Source organism: Varanus komodoensis, unplaced genomic scaffold, assembly GCF_004798865.1.
Source record: "Varanus komodoensis strain SLA01 unplaced genomic scaffold, ASM479886v1 scaffold26, whole genome shotgun sequence".
NCBI classification, from domain to species: domain Eukaryota; kingdom Metazoa; phylum Chordata; class Lepidosauria; order Squamata; family Varanidae; genus Varanus; species Varanus komodoensis.
In genome coordinates this window covers 12,244,256-12,258,045 of record NW_025335684.1, presented here as the reverse complement: position 1 = coordinate 12,258,045, position 13,790 = coordinate 12,244,256, and the positions used below count along the sequence as shown (strand labels likewise).

The 13,790-nt window shown below is 47.1% G+C and overlaps 1 protein-coding gene across 1 annotated transcript in view; it reads left to right on the top strand.

Annotated features, from left to right (window-relative positions):
- Window positions 1-11,094, top strand: part of NTN3 (netrin 3) — an 89,640-nt gene extending 78,546 nt beyond the window's left edge. The window contains exons 5-6 of the mRNA XM_044433548.1: window positions 7,841-7,915; window positions 10,766-11,094. Coding sequence (XP_044289483.1) covers window positions 7,841-7,915; window positions 10,766-11,094 — 404 coding nt within the window. The remainder of the gene's footprint in view (window positions 1-7,840; window positions 7,916-10,765) is intronic.
- Window positions 11,095-13,790: the final 2,696 nt, after the last annotated feature.

Sequence of the window (13,790 nt, the reverse complement as noted above, 5' to 3'; positions counted from 1 at the left end):
TCTGGCGCGCTTATGTATGGCCGACGAAATGCTTCTTGGCACGATGGGCTGTGTTCGCTTCCTCCCAGAAGCTTGCCATGCTCTCACCACATCACCTCATTGTCGGAGGTGGATGTGTCTCCCCCCTCCGAGAACTGGCACGCTGAGCGGAAGGGGGCTCTCAAGCCAGTGCGCCCGCAGCAGGGCTTGGGAGGGTCCAAAGCAGCGCTGGGCAGGGAAGACAAGGTCCCACCTTGAGGCACGGCTGGCAAGGGTGAGCGCTGAGTCTCGAGAAGCGTTCGCCCTGGGCCACCCTTGCTATCACTGTGGACACCAGACAGCCTTGCCCCGCTGTGAATGTGGCCTGGATTGTTCATAGGGTGTCCTTCTTTGCAGAAGATCGCCCTCTGTTTTGGACAGCTGGCGGAGGACATTTCTTTATTTGAACAGGTGTCCAAGCCACACCTGGTTTAAACACAAAGAACCTCAAGGAGGGAGAGGCCAGGGGCTTTGACGATGCCCCTCTGCAGTTGGCTCCCGGACAGCAACCGAAGGTGTACACGGAACACCTTGTCCCAGCCTCCCTCCACTGGGATGCACAGTTTTCCCTTGAGTTATAGGCATTATTTCTAATTGTGTGCCTATATATACGCGACCTTGTGCAGGTGTTAGACAAATGGGCATCCTCTCTTGGGGAGATGCCTTTCCTTTTTCCTTTTTGAAAAGTTCCCACCCTATCAGCTCAGGGATTGTTTTAATCTCCCAGTACAGAAAAGGAGAAAGTGGAACTTAAACTTCCTCTTGAGTAGGATGGCCATGTGTGTCCTACTTTACAGGGGACAACTGTAATTTTGACGGCAGTCCAGGTCAAGTTAATGTTAAAGGTAAAAGGTACATTTTAATGGTACTTCACAGGGTTATTGTAAGGAAAAAATGGAGAGAAAGAGGATTATTTCCCCTTTTGGTTCCTTCCAGGGGGAAAGCAGGATGAATATGCATTTAAATAATAATAAATAAACCGGTGCTCCCCTTTTTGGAAATAAGCATGTGACTGTTTCTGACTGTATAAAACAACACAAAACTTGAAACAGACGCACTGGGCTGAGATATCCTTTTCCCTGCCAGAAAAGATGGTGACAGCTTCTCTGCTGAGCCTGCAGTTTGTCTGAGGATGCATTTTGTGGAATGTTGAAAGCTCATGCCATCTGTAAGCTACTGGTGGGCATGACAAAATATATGACTCCACAATTCTCTTCCTTTTCTGCCTGTCCTGCTTCCTTCCTTCCTTCCTTTCCGTCCAGTCATGCTTTCCAGAACTCTGAGCACCTTTTCAGAAGGTCTCGAGCGTGCTGGGTGAATAGGAGGTCAGCTTTTGGAATGGGCCAGATACGTATCCATTTAAAAGGGGCAGGGAAAAAGCACTGCAACGCACATGGATTCAACCGTCCTATAACTTGCTGCAGTTTGGCTCAGAATGTTCCCTCATAAAAACTGAATGGCAGTACAAGACAAAGCGAACAAAGGCCTGGTCAGTTCAGGCCTGACTGAGGTGGAAAGGGGCAACCGAGTCTTTATTGCTTTTCTCTCTCCACTTTGGGGCAGAATTAGCTCCATGCTGAGTCGTTTTGAGCAATTACAAATTTGGAGCAGGCAACATAAAGCCAGAATAGAAAGGGAACGGGGGTGGAAACGGCAAGAGCCACTGAAGCCCAGCTGGGCTCACGTTTCTTTTTGGGATTCTTCCCTTTTGGAGTTGGCACATTGAAGAAGTTGTCTGTTTCCTGCTGCCCTTCTCAGGCTCTCTGTCTCCAAAATCACTGGCAAGTCACAAACAACAGGGAGCTTCAGGGGCTGCGCAGCCGATTCCAGGAGAGAAGGAGCCAGTCGTGGAACACAGAGAGGACCCAGAAAAGAGGGAGACAGAAGGGGCGGCAGTGCGGGCTTTGCTGGGGGCCAGAAAGCACAGCCAAAATGGGACCTTTGGAGAGAAGGCAAATTGAGACATTCAGAGGAAGATGGCGGGAGCAGAACAAAGGAGAGGGGAAATGCTTCTCTCTCCGGTCTCTCTTCTTTTATTGCTAAAACAAAGTGCATGGAGGCAGGGAGGGAGGGGAACTCCGGGGAGAGCCAAGGAAGAGGGAGAGCCGGCATCCTTCACGCTGCTTGTGGGTAAAGGAACCTGGCCATTTCAGGAAGCCCCTTGTGGGTGGCAGAACCTCACCAGCCTGTTGTTGCACCGCCAGCGGTGGAGAGACCGGGGGGGGGGGGGATAATCCCTATTCCCGCTGCCGCCGTCCCTGTGGGTTTCCAGGCAAAGAGCAGCTGGCCCACGCCAACACGACGGACTGCAATTCAGAGAAAAGGAAGTATGCCTCTGCCGTTGCATTTATCGATTTTGTTGTGAACCGTCCAGAGACTCAGAGTGATTGGAAAGCCTAGAAAGATCCCAAATAAAATAAATAAAATATGCCGAACTCCACCGGCAGCCAGTGAAATGAATCCCAGTTAGACGACCCCAGCACTGAATTGGCAGTGGTGGGGTTGTTCTCTGATTGGTCCATGCAGACTTGGTGGGGGGATGGGGAATGTCGGGGTCAGGATCATACGTGCAAGAAGAAGATGTAACCCCCCGCCCCCCGTGCAATCTAGATTGCCCACCAGCTCACGGTTGGCATTTACATGGGGAGGAGAACTCTCTTTGGCACAATGGTTGCTTCCTCCCGATCGAAATGGCCGGCCGAAGGGCGCAAGACGAGGATGCAGGTGGTGGCCTGTGGAGCCTGGACTTGCGGGGGTGCCTCGGAGGAACTTTAAGATAAGCGGGGGTGCTGACATCATCTGCCAGCTCACCCCACCCTGCCCTCCGAACACCTGGTTCGTGCTGAGCTTAGTTGCAAACCTCACTAAAGCTGGGTGGAAATGAACTTTTCCCCAGCTCCAATACATTATTCCTTCCTGAAATGCAAAGTATTTGGGGTTTGCCTGGTCTCCAATGGCAACCAATGAGCTTCACAAAAGAGCTTCTGCTGGTGGAGAGGCAAACTGCTGGAACTCGGGGATATGAACTCTCCTTCGCATGGCGATTGGTTCTAGATGAAGGGCTGATTATGGGTCGAGTGTAGGTTGAGTATGGGTTGAGCGAAGGTTGTTGCAGAACTGTGTGTTGTTGAACCACCCGCCATCTGCCATCTGAACCCAGCTGAGACGGCTAATCATGGTGAACAACCCCCAGTTTACCACCCAGCAACAAACCATGGGTCCTCTTCATGAATTGTTCATGGTTAACAAGCCGTGACTATTAGTGCAGCCGGTTTCAGATAATAGACTAACCCATGTTTCAACAAGGACCCACAGTGAAATCAGCCCTTGACTGAGGGTTTTGCCCTCTGAGTGTCTCCACTTTAAGATTTGCCATATCACCACTGTATATACATTAAGACCGAGTAGGGCAAGGAATGGCTTCTTCCCCCACCACGCGTCCAGCCCAAGTTTTATGCTGTTTCCCTTTTAGCTCTACTAGTTGGTGTTTATTGTTTAGTTTGGCCCGTTAAGAACTAGCTATGCGATTACGCCCAGTTTTTTCCACTGGGATTTAACAACGTGGAGCCCCTTTACAAGTGGTGCTTTGGCTATGGCAGCACTTCGAGATGGGTCAATGTCCGACTGCACACAAAAAAGGCTATTTTAAGCAATAATGGACCAAAGCAAGGAAATGCAGAATGAGGGTGGTCCTGCCTCTCCTTTTAGAAAGGACAGCTCTGTTTGTGGAGGACTGCCAAGAGGGCAATCCTCCATTTGGATGTGTCCTTTAGTTGAAGGTTGTTCTGCCCCATTCCAGGCGTCCCCACTATGGGGAGGTGAATGATATTTCTATCCAAAGTATAACAGTTCTTCAGTCTGCATCCACACATTTACATTAGTGTGTGCATAATTTATTCAAATAGCTGACCTCTAGGCTGGCGATTCCTTTTTTGGTGATTCCTAAGCAAAACTTCTCAGAACTCTCCGGATTTCCCTACACAGACGCAACTCATTTAGGCTCCCTCCCATTTTCATTTGTGACCCACTTTCTGATTTGTTCAAATAGGAAATGCACATATTTTGAACAAAGCGGGTGGATTTCAAAAGTGCACTTTTTCAAAAGTGCAGACTTTTGTCCTGTTGACTAAAGCATGTACATGCTTTTTCTTAGTGCATTTCAAAGTGTGTATTTTAAATTTCAAAAACACATTTGCTTAATGTGATTGCATGTTCAAGATTGTATGGACTTTTGTTTTAAAAGTTCCTGTTCTGTTGTGAATGGGAAAAGCCCAAATCATTTGTGAATGAAAATGAAATTCCCCTATGTAATTCCATACGGTTGTGATTTGGAGCTATCTATTTGGATATATATTTAGTTCTTGCTTTCCTTGCTCTGGGACTACATTTTGAGTCTGTATTGTGTTGGTTTCTCCACTGGCCATTATGCTGGACTTCGAGAAGCTGTTGCTAGTTCTAGTGCTCATCCAAAGGAGTGGTCCTATATTTATCCATGAAATGTTGGAAGAATGGCCTGCCCTCTTGGAAAGATATCCTAGAATTTTCTTTGCTTTGAATTCTCTGATGCAAATGGAACTTTGATGCTGTGTTTCTGCACAATCACACCTTTGGGACTGTATTTATTGCTTTACTTCATTTTTATACCACCCAACGGACAAGGCAGTCTGGGCAGTTAACAAAAGCTAAAATTAAGCAACATTGAAAAGAGAATTGCACAAAAATAATTTAAAAGAACAGAACCATAATAGCAGTAGCAATCGCTATTATTCAACACAGAAGCCTAACAGCACTACAGAATAAAAAGAGAATCTAGAAAAACAAAAAGTTTAAAAGTTAAACAGCCAAAATGTGCAGAGAGCCAGTGTGGTGTAGTGGTTAAGAGCATGGGACTGGGACTCAGAGGATCTGGGTTCTAGTCCCTGCTCAGCCATGGAGCCAGTTAACTGGGTGACTTTGGGCCAGTCACAGACTCTCAGCCCAACCTACCTCACAGGGTTGTTGTTGTGGGGATAAGATGGAGGAGGAGGTATAAGCTGCCTTGAGCCCTTTGTAGGAAAAAGGCAGGATAGAAATCGAAAAATAAATAAATAAATAAATAAATAAAATAAAATATCAAGGTCTTCCCTTGACACTGAAAAGAATACAAACAAGGTGCCAGACACTCTTCTTTGGGAAATCCATTCAAAAAATGGGGGCCACAACCAAAATGGCCCTCCCTCTGGTAGCCACACACCTTTGGCAGGTGACCCCAGAGAAGTACCCCCAGAGATGACCTCAGGGTCTGGGTAGGTACATATGGGAGGAGGCGACCCTTTCCCGTCATAGCTAGAGATGGAAACATCCACAATGGATTCCAATGAGCTTGGATGGCAATGATGGATTCTGCAGTGTGCTGGCTGTTTTTGAACTGCACAAATTCCATGGAGTTATGGATCACAAATTCGTTAGAATGTCCATTTTATGGAAATTTTCTCAGAAAAAAAGATGTACTTTGAACGCATGCTTCACTCCATAAGCTAAAGCATGAAAATTGACATATTTGCATTTTATGGGGGATTGGCACACTTTTGGGAGTGCACATTTGTGAAAACGCATTTTCACAAAATCCAGTCCTGTCCATGAGAGGATGATGAAATGAAAGGTACCCAACAATTTGCAAGGAACAGGCAGGTTGGGTTTAACATATTCCATGCATCCTTAGTTATAGGCATGTGGCTTAAATAACAGGCTTTTAGAAAACAGTTACAGGTGAGCAACATTTTTTCCCCCAGTGGAGAAATATTTTTGGATGGAGGTGCTGGGGGTTGTAGAGCAATCATTTTTCTCATGAACTTTGAAAGAAGACTCAGTATTTTTGGCAAGCTCCTCACAGTCAAAACAGTAAAGGAATTAAAGCATATTGAGGGCTGAGGCCCAACTGAGATGTTATTGTCTTGACCACAGGTCTTAACCAACTTAAAGCATTACACACACAAATAAGAGCTGTAATGCCAAATTAAATATAATAGTATGAGTATAAATAATACAAATTAAATATAATAGTATCAATAAAATAAAATCATAACAAAAGCACACAATGAAATGGTACATTATCCTTCTAGAAATCTATATAAGATTGGCATTGTCACATCACTTGAAAAAGGAAATAAGGTCACATTTTTATTTGGTTAATTTTCTTCTACTTTTCTGTTTTTAATGCATATGCACACATTCACCTTCTCGCATCATTGCCCTTTTAATACTGGCAGCAGTTCTTCCAGGTGACTTAAAAATCCAGCCATTTATTTAATCCTTGAAAGTTGGTATAGAAAAATATAATGGGGGGACATGTTACAGCTTTCTCCATGCTAGTACCATACAGATGTGTTGGGACTACAGCTCCCATCATTCCTCAGTGCTTATACCCATTCATGGACGTTGTAGTCCAGCACTTCTGGAAGGGACCGTGGTGGTGAAGGGCTCCTTAGTACTTCAACCCCGGTGCATTTGGCCTTTTTGCAGCCGTAATCCAAAACAAGGGCTGGCTGAAAGTTCTCTTCTGGCCTCTCTTGCAATGTCAGATGCTCCTGGAGAATATCTGGCAAAAAGTTTCTCTGTCCATGAATCAAGTGGCAACGCTGTGGGTCCAGTTTTATTGACTGTTTAAAGATTCTTTTAATACTGCTTTAAGGAAGCAAATGCCTTATCCCCAAGTATTGCTAATCCTTCTTGTTCCTTCATCAATCAGTTTCATTCAGTATTAATTGTGCCAACACATATCTGAAGAGAAAGATTTTTTTTTTTTTAATGGCAGCAGAATTCTACCCCTCATCTTCCCAATACACCTGGGAGTACTCGGCATCACTCTTTCCCAATTCTTTCTACAAGCAAATACGATGGAGAATTGTTAAAGGCCTTTTCCAATTGCTCTGATGAACAAATGGAATTTGTCCAAACCTCAGGAAAGTGGAGCTTCTTCATATGGGATTATGAGTGTGCTGAAAATCTTGGTCAAATATGGTGAGATTTTATCCTTTGGAGCCATGAAACTGACTTGAAATTGCCCAACAGTATCAGTTTATGCTGAATTGATGCCATTCTCAATTGATTTTTAGCTTCCAGTTTAGCAGCTGCCATGTATGAATAGGTCCAACAGCTGAAGCAGCCGAAACTGGTTTGGTTTCAACTGGTTGAAGCAAGTTTTAGGGCACTGCATTGCTCTTTTTGAGGTGCTGACGGAAACCTGATCATAAAAGCATTTCTTGAGGTCTCTGATTTAAGTGTTTGTTATACTGATACAACAGTTTACCTGGGACTGCATTTAAGGCATAGATTGCCAGAACTGGTATCTATGGCTATTGTTCAGTTCTAGGTAAAGGGAAGAGCTTCATTCAGTTTGGATTTTGATAGGCATTTGCCAAATTGCAAAGTGGCAACACAGTTGCTCAAGCGGCCCAGCATTTTTCATTGCAGTGTCCAAATGAAAGGTGCATACAAACATGGATAACACTGGAAAATTGTCTAAAAATGTGTAGATGAATGGGGGGGGAAAACATACACAAACAAATCATTAGGGAAAACTGTTTTGCAAAAACATTGCTTATCTTAAGCAGCTTGGCACAAAAATGGATACAGATTTTCATGCATTTTTTCTTTACCTTTTGAAGTCACAATGACATGAACTAAGAATTGGAAAAATGAGAAATGGGGAGAAATGGAAGCTGACAGGTGTGTTCATCCCTTCTCAATCCCGTAAGCGATTGTGGCTACAGAGATGGGGTTGCTACTGCTCTAGTTGCTTTATCACAGTCATTCTAATTCTCTTTTCTTCTGTTCCCTGCAGACTGTGACTCTTACTGCAAACCAGCCAAGGGCAACTACAAAATCAACATGAAAAAGTACTGCAAGAAAGATTATGGTAAGGCAGGGCTTCTTTCCCACCACAAACCCAGTACTCAGATCTAGAATTTCATCTTCAGGATCATCTCTCTTCCAGTCTTACCCTCTGGTAGGCCAGGAAGAGCCCAGTTTGCCATGTGCTTCATTTGTCCTCTGCCTCTGGCTTGGGGAAACACTTCTGAAGGAACCTCTGGCAGCCATATTGTTGAAATCTGCTGATCAAAAGCTTGGGCTTCCCAGAATTAGACCTAGGCAGCCTGCAAGGTGTGGCTCGATCTAATGAAGCCCTTACCCCTCATTCAAGGGTGGGTGATGTTGGAAAACCCAGGGAGTGTCTTGGTCTCCTGGACTCCAGCCACAGACACCGCTGTGGCTGGAGTCCACACTTCTCCATAGTGATGAAAAAATAGTCAGGGCGTCTGAATTGACTCTGAAGTACCAACAGTGGCAAAATTAGCTTGGCTTCAAGCTAACCCGGGCGGCTCTGTAGGGGATATTGAGCACTGCAAGGGTTGCAAAAGGCTTCAACATGGCCTTCGACAGATAGAAATTTGGGAGATTTTTTAAATTGTTTACAATCAGGCGGCAGTGGGAGGCAGTGGTGGACCCCTGCCTTCACACAAGATGCACAGGGACTAGTTGGAGGCACCTTAGAGGTGAGAGGAAGGTACGTTTCATATGCTCTCCGGCTGGTTAAGTGATGCACAGCTGTTCTGCATCATCATGGATTCCTGCTGAGCTTGGGTAAGCCAGGATGGGCAGACCCGGAGCACAATGTGCGGAGGCAAAGGCTTGTCCTGAATTAAGCCAGGAACATCTCCTGCACGTTCCCCGTGCTTGTGGCTGCTCCAGCCCCCGCCCCCGCCTCCAAAGGCTGCCAATCTTGCCTTTTCTGCCCAGCTGAGAATTCACACATACTTGCGCACACAAAATGCCCCCGAACCTACAAAAACATTTTGTGCACTTTCACCCCACCCACAGTCCCTCCCTGTCTGCCAAATATGTTAAAAAGAACATTTTCTCTCTCCGCTTGTTGTGCGAGGTGTGTGGGGTGGGGGGTGGGGGGAAGGCTTGAATGGACGGGGAAGAGTGCAAAGTGTGGGCCTGAGGCATCCTGACTGGAGGCTGTAAATCACCCAGACACAGGAACATTCAGCCTTTGGAGTGGAGGGAGGATCGCTAAAGCGGCTGAGGTTTGTGATTGATCTTCCACAGGAACTCCTTGGCTCCAAGAGAATAGATGTTTTTGGCAAGGTGGAAAGGCCTGCCAGTAGAAATAGTGCTCACATGGCAGCAGTGCAGTTGAAGGAAGAAGCAGGAGGTGGAGGAGGAGGAGAAATCACATTTGCAGGGGCACAATTATCCTTCAGATAATTGCCATCAGATTCAATGTAGGCAGTCCTTTTAGCATTCATCAGTCAGGCTCCAGAAGACGTCACTATGAAACAAATAAAGCACGATTTTAAACACTGGGAAGCATTTCCCTGTGCTGCAAAAATAAAAGGGCTGCTGGCTAGACCCATGGAGATAAGAAAAGCGATCTATGGTGATGTGGCAGGTGCCCCAAGTGGCTGATGCTGGGAGGTGGGTGGAAGGCGCTTGAGGAGGAAGCTGTGGGCCCGTGGGTCTGTAGTCCTTCTGAAGTCAAAGGCGCTTTTGTGCATCTAGCCTCCAGGGGATTTTGAAGGGGCCTTACATCAGCAGCAGTTTTGCATGCAAAAGGTCCTCAGATTCAGTTTCTGGCACCACCAAGTAGGGTTGGAAAAATTCATGCCTGAAATCCTGGAGCGCTGCTGCCTGTAAGTGTTGACAGAGCTGGGCTAGAGGGGCTGATGGTGTGACCTGGTGTGAGGGTGCTTCCTCTGCTCTGTCTCTTCGTTATAGCCCCGGCTTTGGCTCAGCTTCACCCTACATAGGGAGTTCTGGACGGCAAAAACCTGCAGGAATTCCTAATGTACGGGGTGGTGGGAATGAGATTCCATGGCGCCACCATCTTGCCAGGGGCCATAGCTCAGTGGTAGATTGCATGCCTGGAATGCAGAAGGACCCGGCTTTGATCTCTGCACCTCCAAGGCAGGCTAGAGAACTCCTGCCAGAAGCCCTGAGGAGCTGCTGCTGCAAGCCCGTGTCAACTGCACCAGGGTGACATGGTCCAAGAGTCTGGCTAAGCACAAGACCGCTTTCGATGCTCCTAACTTTTTATAATGTATGGCAGTCCCCAAGGTTCCCATGGCCTAAGGAGCAGCGTGCACAATTTACACCTGGAGCATGGGTGAAAAATCTCACAATAGTGCAACAACACTTTGAACACTACATTTTTTTCATTCATTCATTCATTCATTCATTCATTCATTCATTCATTCATGGCATACATAGACTGCTCCACATCAAAACATTAAATGGGGGGAACCCGTAAGAGGAACAAATCAAAACACTAAAAGTCAAAGCAAAACCAACATAGAATGCCAGTAAAAACCATGGTTGATCAATCAGGAAGGTTCCTGAAAAGAAAAACTGGTGCCAGAAGCAGAACAATGCTGGTGCCTGAGTGATCTCTAAAGACAGGGGATTCTACAGGGAAGGCGGCAGCTCAGATGGTCCTATGCTGGGTGGAATGAAGTTAAGCCTGGGCCATCATTGGCTTCCATGGGCAGGAGGAGACACAGCTTGCCCTTGCTTTAGGCAGTAAACTGTTCTGAGCCTGCTCCAGGCCTAGGTGATCCACAGAGATGGCAAGCCTCTCTCCCAGACCCAGGAGCCAGCAGGGCTTACCAAGGCATAAACCTGAGCATTGACAAAAAAAACTTTGGGCATCAGCTTAACTCTCTCTCTTTTCTTAACTCTCTCTTTTCTCATGCTCTCCCTTCAGTTGTCCAAGTCAACGTCCTAGACATGGAGACAGTGGCCAACTGGGCCAAATTCACTGTCAACATCCTCTCAGTCTACAAGTGCAGGGACGAGCGGGTCAAACGGGGTGACAATTTCCTGTGGATTCACATGAAGGACTTGGCGTGCAAATGTCCCAAGATCCAAATCAGCAGGAAGTACCTAGTCATGGGCATCAGTGAAAACCCCACCGACCGGCCAGGACTAATGGCAGACAAGAACAGCTTGGTGATCCAGTGGCGGGACGCCTGGACCCGGCGCCTCCGGAAACTGCAGAGGCGGGAGAAAAAGGGGAAGTGCTTGAAACCGTGATTGGCTTAGGCTCACGTCTGTTAATACATGCTTCCCTCTTCTCCCGCCCATTGGTTCCCTGTGCACTCCGCTCAGCAGACTGATCTAAGAGACTCTGTACATAGACCTATCATGTGAATGGATGGACTCGCTTGTGTATAGTGTATATTTTGGCAACAGGTTCTCTTCTGTGTGTGCGTGGGGGGAGCAGGGAGAGATGTGTGCATGCGTGCATGGGTCTTTTTTAATGTTTATTAAAAGTAACACGGTAATGACAAACCTTTAACAAGGAGCAAAGTGAAGGAAAGGTCTGGTGAGAGCCAGTTAATTGAAGAAGCTCGGGGGAAGACAGCTCAGATCTTCTCTGGGCAGGAACGACTAGCCTACCTTGTCCTTTTTTACCGTCTCTCTGAATCTGTTCAATTCCAGAGGGCAAGCCATGTTAAACCTGAACTTAGATTTGGACCTCCTGAAAGATCTCTGGGTGGGTTGCAGTAGGTTGGCGAGGTTTTCTGACTCTCAATCCTTTGGTGATAGCAGCGGCAAAATGACTCCACCCCACCCTAAATTATACTGCTAAAATGAAGAAAGCTTGTGGTAAATACGAGAGAATTTTTGGGTGGAAGGAAAGTGAGCTTCATTGAGTTTTGTGATTCAACATAATTTCTTGGACTCAGAATTCTTAAATTCCAAGCGCATGCCTTTCGCACCAGGCTCTGGTTGGTGGATCTTGGGGTTCTAATAAAAAACCGAAGCAGATCCTACAGGCCTGAAGCCTGCCTGCTCATATGCTACCATGGAAGGTCCCACACAAAGAGCAAAAGAGAACTTCGGGGTACCTTAAAACAAATGGTTCTAGTACAAACATAGATGGTTGGAGCGTTATCCTCAGTTGGCCAAAAGGGTCTGCTAAAATTCTCAACTGTATTCACAGACTAATAGGATTGTCTTGGAAATATTCTCTGGCGGGAAAATACTGCAGCAGATTCGCAGGGGGAAGCCTTTTCTATCCTCCCAGCACAGTGCCCTAGACATTCCAGGACGTTGTGGGAAAATAGCTGCCGCCACAAGATAACGGTGGAGAATATGGTCAAAATGGCCTTCCTTTTCAGAGGAAGGAGTGAAAAATAAGCATACAAATGGAGTGATAAAAGAAAGCCCATTTTGGTGCAATCTACAGCTGGTAGACACTGGCTGGCTGGCCGGCCATAGCAAAATGCATAGTCCCAGCTCGGATCTCAGAAATGCGTTCCAAGCTCAGAGCTGGAACCTGGACCTTGCCATGCCTTCCCTCTGCTCTTGCAACGGGCACGGTCTTTTCTACACCAGCCGAGGTTCTGAAGTCAGGAGACTGATCAAGGCTGCTGCTGGTGGGGGGAGGATTCCTGGAGGCAATGAGCCTCTGCCAAAATACTAAGCATAAAAGGTTCCGCTACGTAAGCGTTTTGTAGGGCCGGAGGAATAAAGGGGTGGCCTTCACCTCTGCACTTTTCCCGTCCTCCATGGGATGGTCTCTTCAGCTTCAGGAGGGCCATGGGCATTCCGACTGGTTTGTACACTTAATCATAGTTTTAATTGATCGCTCCATTAAATTTGCATACATTTGCATGTGAAAAAGCTATTGTTTTAAAGAAACAGTTCTTCTTTTCTTTCTAGATATTGCACACATGTCACAGTGGGCCTGCTCTTAGAAAGTCCTCCCCTGTTTTCTCACAGGAAGGACCGTCTCTGTTAAGACGGCATTTTCCATCTGCAGTTTTCATTAAGTGCCTGTATTTAAAAGGAAGTCAAAAATAAATCTACAGTCTAATTCACTGGGGGGCATCATGTTCAGAAGATCAAAATGTTTTCATTGTTGATTCTAACCCAGGGTGGGCCACATGTGGCCCTCCTGATGTTTTGACCCACAACTCCATTATCCCCAGCCAGCAATGGTGAGAGAATGGGAATTGTAGGCCAAAACTTCTTAAGGACTACAAGTTGCCACCCATGATCTAACCGACTGATCCACTGAATTGTACAACCCCAGTGTACATTCATTATGGCTAAGCCCAAAGTCCTCTAATGAGAAATTTATTTTTTGTGCAGGCAGGTGGGAGAGATTCTGGGGGTGAAATCTCCCCCCTTCCACATTCATTTGCCCCACCTGTTTTGCAGCTGTGGGGCCTCAGTCAGCAGCAACAGTGCCCCTCACACCTTCTCCCCCCAGCTAAATCCCTGTGGTCTTGCTTAGGGGTTACGCCAGATGGGTCGGGGGCAGTGGGCTGTGCATGACAGTCCCTCCCATCTCCGCTTCCCCAGCGCCCAGCCTCCCTCCATGAACCACGAGGTCTGAAGGAACCTCTGCTCCCCGTTGCGTGCACGCAAGCACGGGCCTTCCCAGGCTGGGCAGGGGCAGCCTCAGGGGTAGCTTTGCTGGGGCACCTGCCAAGGCCCCCTCCCAAGCTTTGTCCCACCAGCACGAGCCACATGGGCTCGCACCTTCGCACCACCGCAGCCTGCTTCTTCAGCAGTCTGGCCCAGATCGTGGCGGTGGGGAGAAGGAGACTGAGAAAATGCTGCCGCCCGCTTGCTCCTGGCTCCCTCCTTGCCAAGTGAGCGAGGGGGGCCATGAGGAGGAGGAGCAGCAGCTGCTGGCAGTGGTGGCGAGAAGGTGCACTTGCTCGAGGACGGAGCCCACAGAGGGAAAGACGCCAAGGGGCACCAGAGGCCTGGAA